We start from the raw sequence: 17,678 nt of genomic DNA, 5'->3' as shown, positions 1-17,678 counted from the left end.
TAATTTAAAAATGATTCACCTAGTACTAAAGTCCCAAGTATTCTCACCTGGTGAATTCAAGGCTTTAAATTAAGCATAAAAATTGTGTAAAAATTCATCCAATTTTTTTCTCTTAACAAACTTCACCCTTAACAACAAAAATAATCAACTTGTTTACACCAAACTGAAACTCAATTGTTTATTTGTGACTACTGTTGATTATCATTAAAACATCTTTGCTTAAATATATTTGCTTAAACTCAGGACTTGCTTTCGAGATATTGTTATCATTATGAGAAGGGAATGTGAAATGAATTTTTTCTGAAAATTTTACCTTTTACATTTTACCTGTCCTAGCTACCTATCATAATTATCTGACATTTTTCTTGTTTAAAATGTAAATGTCCAGTGCCCTCCTTAAACTGTCAGAAATGAAAATGTTGACAGAATATGAAGGAACAAGCAAAAAAGAAAAAGAAAAACTCCATCACTGAGGATCTCCTTCAAGGTACTGAGAAAGATTCAAGGCCTTGTTGGGCCATAGGGCTGCTGTAAACCACTGCAAACATTGCTTGTAGATTCCCTCCTTGAATCCTTCTCAGGGTACACTAAACGGCACATATTTTCCAGTAGTATTCCTTTAACGTGGCCTGGCCTCTGGCCTAAATAAGTCATCCTCCATGTTCATCCAGGCTTTCATCTTCATAACTAAAACTGATAAAGTCCTAGCCTGTAGCACACACTGTCAGTTTGTGTTATGTAGTTGTTTTCCTCAGAAAAATGCTAATCTGCAAGTTTTCGACGGCTCACATGAGTATTACTTTTCCTGAGCTTTTACGTGAAACACACCAGGTGAAAAATTCCAGTCATGCTTGGTGGTATGGCCATCTTCTTTTGTTTAAGTGTGATCATGTTTTTTTGTTTGGTTGGGGGTTTTTTTGTTTCTTTCTTTCTTTTTTCTTTTTTTTTTTTTTTGTTATTTTTTTTTCCATGGTAAAATTATGCATGTCTCTGTGTCTCTGTGTGGATGTATCTCTTTACCACATTCTGAAATAGCAGTGTTTGTTGAATTCATCATTCTGAAATAGTAATAGAGTGATGAATAATGGAAAGTATGAACTGTGAAGTTCTATTATATCAGTTGTATTTAGGTTAACCACATTTAATTTTTTTAAGCTTATAAATCTTTAAGAAATGTTAATCATATGATGGACTTATTTGTTAATTTACATAATGCCCTGAAAGAGTCACTGATTGTTGCATTCTGTGGTGACTCATAAACATCTCTGGTTCAGGCTGCCAAGATTTAGAAAGCAAAATGAACAGCATGATCTTATATGAACTGTGATTGAATTTCCAGTAGAGTTTTCCTCAGGACACTCAATAGCATTTTTTAACATACTAAGATCAGAAAACAAAAGTAAGGGTGATATAAAGCAGTCTTTAAGTTTGAAACTTAGCATTGTTTTCTTTCACTGTTAAGACTGAAAATTATGCAGTCTAAATATACATACTTGTAAAGGAATATCCCATATTTTAGTGGTCCACTATATTCAAAGTAGTAATTCCAACAAAGGCACACAAAACCCTTTCAAACAGTATGTGAAAGTCCTTTTATGAAAAGGACTAAAAAAACCCCAACTAATTAATTAGTTCTTAATTGCACTTTCAAATTCAAGTATCACCAGCTTTTTGTTCTTGTTTTCTAGATCTCAGAGGTAAACTTGCCTGCATGCTACATTTTAATTACATGTATATATTTTTAAATGGGCTTGTTGATTGCATGTCAATAAAAAAACACTTCCAGTAAACTCCAAGCCCTATTAAGTGATGCCATGTTGTTTTCTTCTATTGACAAGACAAACAGATTTAAGATATATTTAAATAACTATTACTAATGATTACATATGAGTGACAACATATGGTAGTAGATACAAGACAAAAATAGTTACTATTTTTCTGTCAAGAAAACTGATTTATCTGCTGTTCATAAATAAACATCAGATGTAATCTAATGGCTTTTTAAAAGAAGGAAGCTTGTAAAGATACTGGCAGATGGTATTCTGGGTAATGATCCAGCCTGCAGTGATCTCAGTAATGACTTACTGTATCTATTTACCTGACCTCAAACAAAGTGGAGGGGGAAAGTTAAAATGATTCAACTGGTCTAGGCTTCTCCAGCACTGCAAATGTGTAAATCACTGAAGCAGAAGAAAACATGAAATTGATTAAAACAGCATAAATGCAACTGGAAAATCTTCCTCCCACACAGCTAGTTTGGGAATGGAAACTTACCTAGTTCTCATGGGTTTTTTTTCTTTCTGTTCTGTTGTTGCTCTGAAGTGGTCAGTTCAGGGGAAATTCTGTCCTTTAAAGCAAAAAGACCTCACAGCACCACTGGGCTGCTCCAGCGTGCCTCTTCTCAAGGAGTGGTGATTTGCTTCCATAAGAGGAGGAATGGGAGTTAAGGAGGGCTTTAGGAGTCATGAAGGATTGTCATGTCCCCCCCAAAATCTTCTTTTGGCTTCATGTTGACATGTATCATGATACAGGGCTTACAGTGACTGTTTTTTCTGCTTCTCTACAACTCATAGAAACAACTCCTACCAGCCTTCACAGAATGCTGTGCAGTATATTAGTATCTCCTGACTTTGTCACAGTTCCACATTTTTTGGAACCTGAAAATATTAGTTGTGTCCTGTAAAATTATTTCAGGTACTGAAAGACCCATGGAAGGTACAATTTTGTGATCTAAATAAATACAAATGGAAGCTGCACAGAGATTTTCATGCATACCTAAGCATTTAATGAGGAAACTCTTGCAATTAATGTTATAAAAGTATGTCCCTCTGGAACAGAAAAGATCTGTTGAGCTTTCTCTTCCAGTCTCAAGTCCTGTTGAAACAGTAGAACACTTCCACCATTGAAAACAGTGCTGGAAAAAACTTGTTCTCATTGTCTCAGAAATATCTCTCCCAATAATAAACAGGTTGACCCAAACTTCAAATCAGCTCACCACCAGTGTCACACAGTATAAATTAAGAACTTAGTGCATTTTTCTCAAGAGGAACTAGTTGTGATGCTGGACAGTTTGCCATGGTGTTGAATTTTCTGGTTTGAGAGGACCAGCATAAATATGGCCTATGACCCCCCAGATGCTGCCAGGCTGTGGCTGTGGCAGTAACACTGGGGGGAGCATCTGTGCCTATGGGGAAGGGAAGGTGGGTCAGGGCACCCAAAGGCACCAACCACAGTACTCCTGCCCACGGTGCTCAGTCTAAAATGGCTCCTACAAGACCCCTCCTCTGGCTGGCATGCTGGTAGGATTGGGGTTTGCTTGTTTGGCAGCTCTCCTGCTTCTAATGTTCCCATACCCTGTTTTCTTGATAGAGTAGAACACCATGGGCTGAGACAGCCCACCTTCCATTGTCTCTCAGAGTAGGACAGGCTTGACTGCTCCAAGGTTTTTGTGGACTATCACCAGGACCCTGGACTCTGCTGCTGAGTCTCCTTTGGGTCTTTTCCTATTGGGATGTGACTACCATCTGAGGATTATAGGGGTTATATTTGCATATTCATTTATATATTTGAATATCTTTACATAGTGTATATAATTCATCATTTCTTTATTACTGTTACTTATTATTTCATGAAGTCTATGCTAGATTTTTTTCCAGCCTTGAAGTTTCTCTTCCTTATTTCCCCTTACCTAAGCTGTAACCTTAAGCAAACTCCACAAAACCAAAGTTGAGATAGGGGAATCATCACCGAGGGCATTACAGGTTGGAATGAACAAGAAATGGGAAATCAGTTGCAGGAAGCATGTAAGGGAAAAAGAACAAAAAAAAATTATACAATGTCTTGGTTTGGAAGGAACCTTAAAGTTTATCTACTTCCAAACCCCCTGCCACAGGCAGGAACACATTCCACTAGACCAGGTTGATCAAAGCCCCATCTAATCTTGCCTTCAACACTGCCAGGAAGGGAGCATCCACAGCTTCTCTGAGAAACCTGTTTCAGTCTCTCACCATTTTCACAGTGAAGAATTTCTTCCTAATATCTAATCTAAATCTACTCTCTTCCAGTTTAAACATCTTATCAATTGAGCTATCACTACATGTTCTTATAAAAAAATCCCTCCCCAGCTTTCCTGCAGGCCCCCTTCAGGTACTGGAAGGCTGCTCTAAGGTCTTCCTGGAGCCTTCTCTTCTCCAGGCTGAACAACCCCAACTTTGTCAGCCTGTCTTCATAGGAGAGGTTTCCAGCCCTCTGATCATCTCTATGGCCCTCCTCTGGACTGACTCCAACAGCTCCATGCCTTTCTTGTGTTGGGGCCTCCAGATTAATTCCTAAAGAAGATAAAGCTTCGGAGAAAACTTTCCCTCCTATTAGCTGCTCACTTCACCAATAGCTAAGTCACAGTAGTTTTTATAGGGGTAACACAAATATAAATATGACAATATGGGAAATATTAATTTACAAAGAGTATTTCAACTAAATGACTTAAAAAGGGTATTCCTTGTCAAGTAACACAGTGAGGCTCATAAATCTTTGAGGTCTTAAGGATTTGAACAGTATGCTCACCCAAACTGTTACCACTTTATATTCACTCTGGCAGGGGCATTTAAACTGGTGGATACATTAACACCTGCGTTGAAAGGACGTAGGTGTATAAAGTGAGTCAAGTAATGCAGCAAACCATGGAAGTAATATTTACTTTAGCAGAGATTGATTTGTCTGTGATCAAAGAATTTAACCGACATTTAGACGTTTAGTTTGAAGTTTTTGTTTAAGAAAGCTTTATCATGCCCCAGGAATTCTCTTCTTTTGTCAAAAAGTAAGATCTCAAGCAGTATTCAATCCTCCCAAGCAACTGCTCTATAAATAATCCGCTTTCTAAATTTTTTTCCCTTCTACCATGGACATCATCCATGACAGAAAAAAACACCCTTACAAATAAATATTTGGGAGTAGCTAGAGTCTCATTTTTGGTAACAAGTTATTTATTTATTATCCTGTTTTCTAATGAAACTGTTATTTCATCACACCTGCCTTCACCTGATTTATACAGCTGTGAAAAAAGCAGCAAGTCCTGAAAGGTGTTTTTATTTCTTCCAGAATACTGAGTAGCTCCTTATAGCAATAAATGATATAAAGGTCATAATCACTAACAGCCCTGTTACAAGATTATTCACACAACTCAAAAGTCTCCTTTCAGTACTTCTAAGGATTATTTTTTTAACATGAACTGGATAATCTACAGAGAGTTACTTCTTTGGTTGTTCCAAAGGCCTGTCCAGCATAAGGTAATGAACATTTCTGCTTGGGACACTTAGAATCATAAAATCATTTTGGTTGGAAAAGGCCTTTAGGATCATCAAGTCCCACCATTAACACAGCACACTGCCAGGTCCAACACTAAATCATGTGGGAGGTGTTCCTGCCCATGGCAGGAGGGTTGGAACTAGATGATCTTTAAGGTCCCTTCAAATGCAAACTATTCTATGATTCTATGTCCTAAGTACCACATCCACATGTGTTTTAAATACCTCCAGGGATGGTGACTCCACCACTTCCCTGGACAGCCTGTGCTGTCAGTGCCTGTGCTGTCAGCCAGTGCCCAACAACCCTTTCAGAAGAAACTTCCTAATACCCTATCTAAACCTTACCTGACACAACTTGAGGCCATTTCTTCTTCTCCTGTTGCTTGTTACTAGGGAGGAAACCAACAGCCAACTCACTACAACCTTTTAAGTAGTTGTAGAGAGTGATGAGGTCTCCTCTCAGCCTCCTGTTCCCCAGGCTCAATAATCTCAGTTGCCACAGCTGCTCCACGTTAAGACATGGGCTCTAAACCCTGCACCAGCTTTGTTGTTTTTCTTTTGACATGCTCCAGAACTTCAATGTAGTGAGGGGCCCAAAACTGATCAAAGTATTTGAGGTGTGGTCTCATGAGTGCAAAGTATGGGGGGAAAGATCATTTCCCTAGTCCTGCTGACCACACTATTTCTGATACTAGCCATGATGCTGCTGCCTTTCTTGGCCACCTGGGCACACTGCTGACTAACCCTCAGCTCCTTTTCCCTCAGAGCAGCTTTCCAGCCATTCTTCAAGACGATCTGTTCCATAATTTTTTAACTTAGATATAGCCTTTTCCATAGCTATCTTTTTGGTCATTTTTTTTTAGTTTTTGTTGATGATCTTTCTTACCTATATTCACAAGCACTTTTCAGATGCAGGGTCCTATGAAACTTACTGTAACAAAAGATGACAAAGAAGAGGATATTTCTAAAATATAACTAAACCACAAAGCGAGTTTGTTGAGGAACTTGCCAGACATTCTCCTATTTTCTTTTTTCTTTCGTGTAACAGCTATTCAGCCATAACTGTGATTTTTTCACCTTTTGCTTTTTGTGTGTTAATTGAAACAGGAGCTAGATGTGTAACTGATGCATTCACAGCCAATTTGTCCAGGCTTCATGTGCTACATACAGCTGAGCATGCTTTCTTCAAACACATTCATATTTTTTAAAACGATGGAATTCTGTGGTGGCTCAACTGCTGTCCTTGTAGCTCCCAGTTTCCCTCGTTATCTTTCTCAAAAGTTGAGGAGTAGTGAGATACTATACTAGTTCCACCATTTATAAAGGGGTTTGCTCAGACTGAGTAAGATCTAGTCCAGGTGGCATAGGCTAGTGTATTAAAAACAGTTTTAAGTTTCCTTCATCTAACGTCAAGATTCCACTGTGAATAAAACCCCCATTTTAGAATAAGAAGACACAGAAGAGGTATATTTTCCTTTATTGTTTATTATAATACAAGAAAAACAAATCTAGAAAGCACATTCATGGAGCACCATATTGTAAGAAAATTTTGCTGGCTCTCCTACAAAGTGTATTTTTGACGTTTAAACAATGACACACACATAAGTCAGTACACACAGGCATCTACACCCCAACAATCTTATCAACAGTCCCAAAGAGACCCTGTTTGCAAAACCAGAAACACTAAGGTGCACAGAGGAATGCCAGTGTGAGGGCATCTGAACGCCAACTGAGTTAATTACTCTTTTGTTAGCGATCTTCATAAGCACACAAGCCTTCGTTGTTTCACCCCAGTCTCTCTTCTCTGAAACCTCCAAATTGGGCTCAAAGGTCACTGAATACAGATCTGACACAGACATGGTGTAGAGTTGAACAAAACTGGCCAATATTCCCTACCTGATACCTCTTATTGCTTTGGTTATAGTACTGAATGAGAGTCTTAAAAAACTCTTAAACCTACACTCCACATCACAGAAAAGCCACTTGCACACGTACAGAAACATGACCTCCCTCCCCCCACACACATAGTACTGATACCTTTTTGAGAAGTTTTGTGGGCTTCCCCATCAAGATCACCTTCATAAAAATGAATAACTTTTCGCCAAAATGTTCAGACAGTTGTTCAACAATATCTTTTGTAACATATTTCTTCCTTTCTTTTTAATAGACAGGACACGTTTTCCTGCTGCCTTAAATTTATGTCATTGTCTACACAACTAAGAGCAAAATGCTATTATTTTCACCTGTACGAAATGTTTTACATTAGTTTTGTACAGCGCTATATAATTATGTTAAGCACAGAACAATGTAGAATTATAGCCTAGATTAGCTTTTTGCCTTGTTGAAAATGAAAAAGTACTGGAAGTTTCCCATACTAATGTTGAGACACAGCACTGAGGTCTCTATTATATACAGTAGCCTTCCAGAATGCTTTCAGGCACCTATTTTGTGACCTATTCCAAAATATGTATGTCACACTGAAGCACCTCAAGTGACATGGTCTAGAGCCTTCAAACAGTAATAAGTGACAAAACCAAATCCAACCTCACAGCAGAACCTAATTGTGAAGTATGATGCTAGCACAGTAGCAAAATTTATTCCTGGACTCAAAACAACCCACGGTGACAATAATTTTAGACATCTGACATATGTCCACTTCTACATATGTGTCTGAAGTTTAATTTATAACTTTTTCTATAAAATGTTTTAATTCTGTCAACAAAAAAATAAAAATAGAAATTAAGAGCTTGCATTTTTATAACTCACAAAAGAGATTCTTTCCTCTAAGTCCATTTCTCTGTCCAATACTTGCCCTTCTTTCTGACCACAAATTTTCAGAGGAAATTCAAGGATTTGCAAAATGCATTTCTGTCTTGATGATCACTGAGACTGAACTATCTTTAAGCTTTAGGCAGGGTAATGCATTCCTGTTGCCAAGAAAGAAATTAAGCTATTGTGTTTTTCTTCTTGTGGAAAATCCTTGCGGATTTCCCATTTACAGGAGCCAACTTTATAATTCCTTTACACTATGTGATGAACAGGCATCTAGGAATAACAAGACAAAATAATGGACATTCAAAAGGAGAAAATAGACTTTAAAAGTAACTGTAACTTTAGATATACAAAGGGGTATTAACTAACTGAATGACTAACTCAGACTCCTCTGAGCTAAAGGTATGTTTCAACAGCTGTGCTAAACATTTGGCTAGCATTTCCTGGATAAACAGTTCAGACTTCAACTGTATCATGGGGAGAAGAAGAAAGAAATAAAAGCCTTAGTATTTTAAGTTTTAAAAAGGCTATGGAGTTACTATGGATTAATAGTTTCAGATGACTCAACAATAGGCTATAATAAAGAAGAGATGTTGTGCTGAGTATATCAATACATATTTGCACTCAGAGTAACATCTACAGCTTTACTCAGATGTGTAAAAGGACAGTGTAGCAAAACCAGAAGTGATTCAGAGACAGGCAAAGAATACAGAGCTGTATAAGAATGGGAATTATTGTTTGGCTTAAGAAGCAAACAAAAGGTATGTAAATTTCTGTATCAAATCATTGCCATACAGAAGAAAAATCGGGATTGCTCCTGTTTATACAGTTTTAACGTACAAGAGCAAGAGAGGAGAATGGCATTGAAAAACAGCCAATTTAAACCTGTGGAAAGAAATCTGGGTTTATTTGTTTTCCTTTGCTCTTAAACATGATGGGGTTTTTTATTTTATTTTAGGATTTCTTACCAAAAGAAATGGTTAGATCTCAAAACTCAAGATCAGCTTCTCATAGGGATGATGAGACATCAACAATCACATTAGACAAGACAAAAAATAATAAGGGCTGAAACTGATGAAAATTCCAGAAGACATTATTGCACCTTCCCCTGAAGCATCTGATACAGTCTTATGTAGGACACTGGATTAAATAAAACATGTAGTTTGGCTGCATTGCTCTTTCTCTGTTATTAGGTTTAAAAATTCAATATTATGTCCCAGTTAGTCATGAATGTGTATAACAATCTTCCACACTGAGCAATGAGATACAGTTACATCAATGAATGGGGGGAAAGAATAATTATTAGTATTGGTCTAGACATTGCTTCTGTGTGAATGCATATGTATATACATACATTAAAAATATGTGATATACATATATAAGTATACATTAAGGCATACATAGATACACATACACACAGACACATGAATTCTGAGAAGCAGGGCTCATCAGAAGATACGATGACCATTTTTCACACTCTTCTCTGATATACATTACCAAACCGTGTAAGTGTGTGTGTGTATACATTTAACAGCGCGGGGAGGAAGATGTGAGAAGGAAGGGAAATATGAACCCAGATATGGAAGAAAACATTCACATTACTGTCATTATTTCAGATATGTGCTTGAAAACACATTTCCAAATGCCTTGTACATTGGCTTAGCTGACCAACAGCCAAGGAAGAAGAAATACACAATATGAAAGGGGACACTGAAAATGAAAATATTTATGTATGTTTTTCCCATTCTTTCCTGTGTTTTTATTAAGACATCACCTTCCTGACAATTAGCAGGATAAGAAATTAAAAGTACTAATTTGATCTTTGCCTCTTATCCTGTTTATCTATTTCTTGTTTCTGCCAATATTGAGAGAAAACTTGGATAGTCAGTCTCCTTATGGGTTTTCATCTATCAGCTCTGATGGGATAGCTCATTGTAAACTTGCCTTTTCATCATGCTTGATTAAATAATTTTAATGTAAGATATACCAAAAATTTATATATACTCTAAGTTGACAGTCTCTCTTTAAACATAATAAATTGTTCCTCAGACCCACTCATATGAAAATTCTGCCATCTTTTAAATTTATTCACATTAATTCACACCTTGTCCTCCCTGTTTCTCTGGGAAGGCTTTTGAGAACATGAGTGAAACAAACAGACTGTTACCTCTTCTGAGAGCAGAACTGCAGCTAATCTGTTATGAGGCTTCCAACAACCTAACATCCCAACAAACTAAGCTATAAACTAGCTGCAGATATCTGAGATAGCAAAAATAAGTATGACTACATTTAACAGGGTAAATAACAAGGACAGGTTTCCATTTCAATGAGGTAAAGTTGTGTATAAGTTGCCCCATCCCTCAAATACATCTGTAAGGTTATTATCTCAAATAAAAATAAGAGAGAATAAGTTATTTTTTTAAGAAGCTAAAAGTGGAATTACCTTTAATCTAGACAGAAAGAGAAAGAGACAAAGGCAGGTAAAGAAACAGAGGAGAGAACCAGAGAATATTGATAGATATGTGTTGTCAGCTCTGAGAACCAAGAGATGGTTGACACCAGCTGAGTTTTGTCTCGATGCAAAATCTACATGGTTCTTGCTATTTTGTTACAAATAGTCCAGGTTTTATAGTTTTCGAATTTTAATGGGCTTATTTGATCACCTTTGTCTGTTCAGTCCAACTCCATAGATTTTAACATCTTCCTCAGCAGGCCCAGGCCTGCATAGTGGATACAAACATACAGATGGAATTACTGAGTCAATATGCTGTGCGGAGACATCTGTAGAGAATAGAAATACCAGCATGCAATGTTCCATATTGATCTGAGCTGCCAGTCTGCCTGCATGATGCATTGCACGGTGGTCCCTATAGTCTCTGAATTATAAAATCTCTTGTGAGACAGGGCAATTGCAGCACTCCCCTGCATTTCTATGAGAAGTAATTACAAGCCCTTGGCTCCTCCCAGGTCTCTTGCATTGGCCACAGCAGGGTAAAGCATCTTTTCTGTTCAAAGGCAAGATATTGCCTTTCTATGGATTGCCTTCCAAGCAGCAATGCTTTTGGCTTACCCCAGGGCCAACACTTCATGACGGGGTTGCTTGGGAGACAGGTCTTGTCACTCTTCCTGCTCGCCAACAGCACCTTTTCACAGATGTCACTTCACCTCTTCTGTCGCATAGCGAGTGCAGGAGTGGGATTTTTTTTTTTTTTTTTTTTTTGTACAATAATATTTATGTGGCATTAGTTTTTTGGTTTATTTTAGTTTTGTAGTTAATGTTCATTTGACCTTGTTATCAAATGTGTTCTCCTGCAACCATCTGAAAAGCCTTATTCAAACCAACATATGTTTTCTTTTTTTTCCCTTTTACATCACCTTAAAGAGACACAACTGTTAACATAGCTTTTGTAGAGAATGGATTTCATCTTTTGCTGAAGTTTTGTTCCAGCCAAAGCCGAACCTCCTGCAGATTGTAGAAAAAGGGGCCTTTGCCTCCAAGGTAGGCAATTTTTTGTCTCTGCACAATGCATATTCGCTCAAATGAAACCCCATAGGCCACATTGGCATTGTTGTCCATGCAGTCAGCCACCACCTGGCACTGGGGTGGCAAGGAAAAGTGCTCTAGGAGCTGGTGAGCAGCTGCACATCGGTCTTCCTGGTTCCTGTGTTTCTTAACTTCAAATGAAGATGGAGAGATTCCAGGGGCAGCCCAGCCATCTGACGGATGAGCCTCATCAATGTAGACCAACAGAAAGTCAGCCACACCAGAGAACTCCTCCACCATCTTGCTGAAGGCTGACAGCTGGCTTGTGAACGGTGGTCAGGTAGCCGAACCGAAGTTGACCACCAGTGGCCGCTCTGAGTTGGCAAAATCCAGAAGGTGGCATTTGGTTCCACACTTGCCACCAACATTCTTCCAACTGCTACTGCTCCCATCACTGCCCTTGGCTATGTGGATTACACTGGAGTTTGGGGCTTCTCCTCCCAGTTTGACCTGACAGCAAAACAAATTAAAACATAGCAAGTTAGTGGGACTTGCTTGTTCAGCATCCTTGTGACTACTCTCTTCAGACAGTCACCTAACTACTCGCATGGACACAAGCATGTGGATATAGCAAATCATCAAAAATAGCAGCTTCAGAAAGTTTATCTAGGCCATCTCCACTCACGGGGCAGGGAAATGTGGAGGTCCTATCACTAATACAGTGAAGTATACTACTTCATTACAGCTAGAAAATGTGATCTGAGATCTGTCTTCTGCCCACTGCACACACAGAGTTGTCCACGCTGTACTTGCAGACTCTAAATTGCTTTCAGACTACCTCCAGTTTCTTCTGCAAACTAGATTTTCTATACATGATTTTTTTTTTCACTGCCATCCTGAGTTCTCTCCACTTGGTTCACATCTTCCTTGAAGAGCAGTGTTCAAAACTTCAAAAACTTTTACTAATTCTCAGAATAATCAGACAACTAATTCATCAGTATCTAACAGGCTACATCTGTTTATACATTCCAGATGTCTGCTTTTTTTATGAAACATGACTGTTATGGAAAAACAGTAGACTGTTGACTAAGTGTTAACTAGTGAGAAGATATAATGCCTAGGTCCCTTTTTCTAGTTTGTTCTTCTCATGTACTTGGGTACTTCATCAGTCCAGCCTGAATTAGATGCTTTGCATTTGGCCCCATTGAATTCCATCCTACATTTCAAGCCATTTGTCCAGGTCTCCAAAATCATTCTGCATTGTATTTCTGATCTTCACAATACATGCAGTGCCTCTCAATTTTGAAAGGCTTGCAGATTTCATACAGGTATGTTTTCTTCCATCCTGCAGTTCAAGAATGAAAATGCTCAAGAGCACCAAACACAAGAGAGATCTCTGCAGGTGCCCACACCATATATCATTCTGTTTTGACAGTGGACCTTCTGAGACTGTGCTCTCTGAAGAATTTTCTAACCACTTTGCAGTAATTTCATCAGTGGTTGAGTGACACAATTCCTTCTACTGAAATGTTTCTCCAGAAGCTGACTGGGGGAAAAAACAGTGGAAAAAGGGGAAAGTTTATATGGTGGTTGAAGTAGAATGAAGTTAAAACTAATTGCTTTCAACTCTAACCCCAGATCTATCTCAGACTCAATGGGCAATTGTGGAAAAGTCATTTTGCCTGACCATTTCCCAGTCTATAGAAAAAAGAAAGAATATGTGTGTCTCACAGAAACAACTGCCAGAATAAGGTGGAGCCTGCAGAGGGCTCCAAGATACTTAGCTGATAACTGCTATAGAACCACAACCACAAAATATTATTACATAAGACAATTAGCTTTTAATGTGTTCAGCCACAGTAATTCCTGTGTATCTGCCTTTAATATCAAACTATACTACAACAAGGCAATTATCCTGTTTCATTCCCTGACTTTCTATTTCTGTCTTCTGTCTAGCTGATTATGTTCAGAAGTCTTGCTTTGAAGGAAAAGTACAGGGCCAAATGTTATTTATTTCTGAAGCTACACTCCAATTTTAGTCATTAGAATTTAACACTGAATGACTAAGTAAAAGCTGAACTGAACTAACTGATTTTTGGTGAACTTCTGTTCTACACTACAGTATAGGATAACCTGGTGAGTCAAATACAGTACGACAGTGAGTTAACAGATGTATAGTTACTTAACTGATGCAATTGCTGCTGCACACAATCGATCCAAAGGTAAATATATTGTCATTTAAAACGTGCTTGTGTGATTGGGCTGTGCATTGAACTCAATGAAGGAAAAAAGCTGCATCCCAGTTTTTGAGAAGAAAGTTCCTATCCAGAGAGAGGTAGGCTCAGTGACTCAAGACTGTAGCATCTAAGAAATAGCATTACACATCTTGCAGCATTTAAGTGCCACCTACATTTTAGCAGGTAGTAGCTACTCTTATGCGCAGCTCTTGAACATCTCATTCCTCTCTGCCATGGAAAGCAAGATAGGCAAAGCAGAGTGCAGCACTCAATCCATAAACCAGAAAAACAACTCAGCATTTTGTGAGAAGCTACCGCAGAAGGGCACATCTCTAGAAACAATCTGCACAAATAGTAGATGCCTCTTTACCTAGAAAGCTTAACTGTTCTTGCCATACCAAGCAAATGCTTTTTCAGAACTAGCTTGACCAAAATGTACCTTTTGGGCAAAGCCTGACATGTAAATATCTGCGCTGCACCCACTCCCTAGATGAATAATGGATCTCAGTATTTAGGAGTGCATACTAATCCAGACACTTAAAAGAAGTAATAACATGATTTATCTGATAAATCACAATTGAATTTCTGATATTTTCTGGCACTCTTCTGGGGAGAAGAAAAATTAAGGTAAAAAGGATAGAAAAAACTGAAACTCAGATATGAACAGAGCTGCTCAGGAGACAAGAAGCATTTGATCAGCTGTTTCCCCTCACACTTTTGTTTTATTTTAACAAAACTGTTATGACTGTAAAATACTCTAACCAACACTCCTGAACTGGGAAATTGATCATATTTAAGCAGAAAGAGAGGCTTACATATTGTAAGCTCCTCGTTGCCAGCTCTTTACTCAGGTCTACCAAACACTTCTTTTCCTAGGCAAATTTGCAAACCCTGAAGGAACAGATTAACAAAAATTATTCCACTGAATAGGACAAATAAGACGCAGGCATGCCCTCCAAGTACCATTTAATGTTGATACTGAGGGTGGCAATGTATTTCACCAATGTCCATCAATGCAAGTTTACATTCTCTCATAATCCTTATTGACCAAAACATAGGTTGCATTAGAAAATCAAGTATAAGCATGCCCTGTGTTACCATATTGCAGTTTCTCTTGCATTTCCCACAGCCATGAAGTAAGTCTCATGGCCGCAGGTTACCTATAATTTTACTTTTTTTTCTGGGGAGTGCTTGGGTTGGTTTTTCACCCCTTAATGAGACATCCTTGCCAAGCAGGCATTCACCAGGCATTTTCTGCTCTTGCAGAGGAGTAATTAGGTCGGTGCCTTGTTCAATGCCAGTGTCAGGCACTCCAAAAAGCAGCCCTGCCCAGTCGTTAACGCTTAAACATAAGCAGCAGCATCTCCACTAATTGGTCTTGATGAAGCGCTGATGTTCCCAAAGGGACTCTTTATTTCACCAGGCTCGGGAACTGATTGACACAGGATGACAATATCATCCTTGCTGATCATCTGCATTGTAGGCCTTGGCTGTCGTCTTTGTTGTTATTTATTAAATGAAAAAATAGCTCTTGGAAAAGAAAATCAATGCAATGAGAAAACAAACAAAAACCCCCATGTATTCAGCCAAACCGCTTTTGAAATTCTACACAAAGGCAGGCAAAATATAAATTCTGAGAAACAGAACTAGCAGAACTCCCCTCACATGCAATCCAGTACTTCTGTAATCACGGACTTACGTGCGTGAATACTGAGGCATTTGAGCCAACCTTCTGAATAAGGTGGAAAGAGGCACTGGCACCCCCTCCCACACAGCCTGCGTGGGACACGCAAGGCAGGAGAACCAAATCTGGGAGCAAGACCAACCATCACCTAGAGCAAGCACCAGCCCCACACCACAGCACTGACGCATCATTTGTGTCAATTTAGTGTTTGCTCGACAGTCTCAGTACTGCATCTCCTTCTCTGAGTCTGCACACAGAGTGAAATGGAAAAAGGCTGCTGATGCTTTAGCATGCAGACTCCAAAATGACGGAGACTTCGGAGCAGGAGAGAAAGCCTTATTCATAAACTATGGGCTAGAAATAGCACATACTGTTAACATTGTGGTACATTCTCCACGAGGACTAGGAAAAGCCCCATGGACAAAACATCACCTCCTCATTTACCTATGTTTTTTTGTCATTTTGCTTTTATCAGTTTTATCATAACACTCCTGGATCCTGTTCACGGGTATACAACAGTTTTGCAGACTCATCAGGCTGTGGCAACCCCCTAAAGAAAATAACTGCTGCCAAACAATTAGCAGTCAGTGATATTATCCATTTAAATATGGACACACTGGGTTTGGGACTGGAGACCAGTGACTGGTAATGAACTGAATCCCTGGAGATTTTTGCTCCTTTTCAGATTCTCTGCTTTAATTTTACTTGATTGCATTAAGCTAAATATAGTTTCTGAACAAGGTAGTATTTCTCAGTGCTTCATCCAAATCATAATCAGCCTCTCACTGGACTACTATAAAAAATATTACCTTTGTTTTTTTTATTTACATGACCCAGAGTTGTGCAGTAGATAAAAACTACAGGAGGGCCTTGTCGGCAGAGTAGTTTATGAGAGTGGGAGTTCTTCGTTTGTCATGGGGAGGTGGCAGCTTTAAGGGACTTGATTACTCAAACTGGAGAGCAGAGAGTGGAACTGACTCAAGTTCTGACAGAGTCTTTATTTAGGATCAGGTGTGTGAAGCTGAGGGAGTGAAGCGAGGGACAAATTAAAAGGGCACAGTCCAGATAAAAATAACTAGTCAAATGTTGATCTCTTTATTTAAATACTGCCAGTCCCACAAATAAGCATGCATGTCAGAGGGAAAGAATAAAGGAGCCTTTTGCCATGCACTCTTATAAAAAAAATGGATAATTATAGTTCCTCCAAGCAGGGAGCCTAAAGCAAGCTTCTTAAGGGTTTATGTTTTTCTCAGGATGGGAGCATTGCCTACAACAGTGAAGCCTCTGGGCCACAGGCTGCCCTTTTGGACTCTACCTACAGGTGACAGATGCCTTCACCAATCTTTTAGTCAGCACCTACATGAGCATCTGACTTAACTGAGGTTAATTAGGATGTTGTTTTTTCCAATTATTTTTTTACTCAGCTCTAATGCTGTGTGGATACACAGTGGTGGATTTATTGGCAGAGCTATTAAACAGGAACCAGGTATAACCTTTTCCTTGGGTGGTGCCTGTTAGCTAATTTGCTGTGTCTACCACAGCCAAAGGGGATTTACACAAGGGTTTGACCAAAAGGCAAGCACTTCTTTCAGGCAATTTTTTGCATATACAGGTGAAAACAGAAGACTGCAAAGAATAGTGTGGAAGAAGTGAAGATCAAAATGAAATGTGTAGGATGAGGCCCCATGTAGAATAGGAGTCATCATATTCCTTTTGTCTGTCTTGAATGTTTGAATGATAAGCTCCATGGGGCTGTCTGTTCCTCTTTCAGACACTGTCTAGTACATATTCTGCCTAGTATACTAGTAATAATGACATTTTAATAATAATAACAATGGCAAGCCCAAATCAAATTGAATTTCTGTTCCGAATACTGCAGGAAAGGTTTTAATTGTGGTTTTGTTTTGTTTTTCTCACTTCTTTCACAACTGTTTTAATTTGAAAATGTCAATGAAAACAATTCTGCTAAGGCTGAACATTGTAAAACCAGTAAAATATTTTTAATAACACACAATGTCTAGTTCTAAACCCTGAAAATAGACAACACACTCTATTTCACAAATTCCCTGTTTTACTGTCAAATGCACAGAGGCACTTCCCTATCTTGCTGGAATAATAAATAAAAAATAACATGTATAAAATAAAGATAACAAAATAACAAAGATATAGAGTTAATGTCTTTGTTCCAACCTTTAAAA

The 17,678-nt window shown here is 38.5% G+C and overlaps 1 protein-coding gene across 6 annotated transcripts in view; it reads right to left on the bottom strand.

Annotated features, from left to right (window-relative positions):
* Window positions 1-6,763: 6,763 nt before the first annotated feature.
* DIO2 (iodothyronine deiodinase 2) overlaps window positions 6,764-17,678 on the bottom strand; it is a 73,156-nt gene continuing 62,241 nt past the window's right edge. For 5 of the 6 annotated variants that reach the window (XM_071745847.1, XM_071745849.1, XM_071745851.1 and 2 more), the window contains one exon: window positions 6,764-12,069. In XM_071745847.1, the coding sequence (XP_071601948.1) occupies window positions 11,452-12,069 (618 nt within the window). In that variant the 3' untranslated portion in view covers window positions 6,764-11,451. The remainder of the gene's footprint in view (window positions 12,070-17,678) is intronic. The other variant, XM_071745853.1, reaches the window with a different exon arrangement.

This window comes from Heliangelus exortis, chromosome 5, assembly GCF_036169615.1.
Source record: "Heliangelus exortis chromosome 5, bHelExo1.hap1, whole genome shotgun sequence".
Lineage (NCBI taxonomy): Eukaryota > Metazoa > Chordata > Aves > Apodiformes > Trochilidae > Heliangelus > Heliangelus exortis.
Note: the sequence above shows the minus strand (reverse complement) of the source record. Positions and strands in the feature narration are given on the sequence as shown.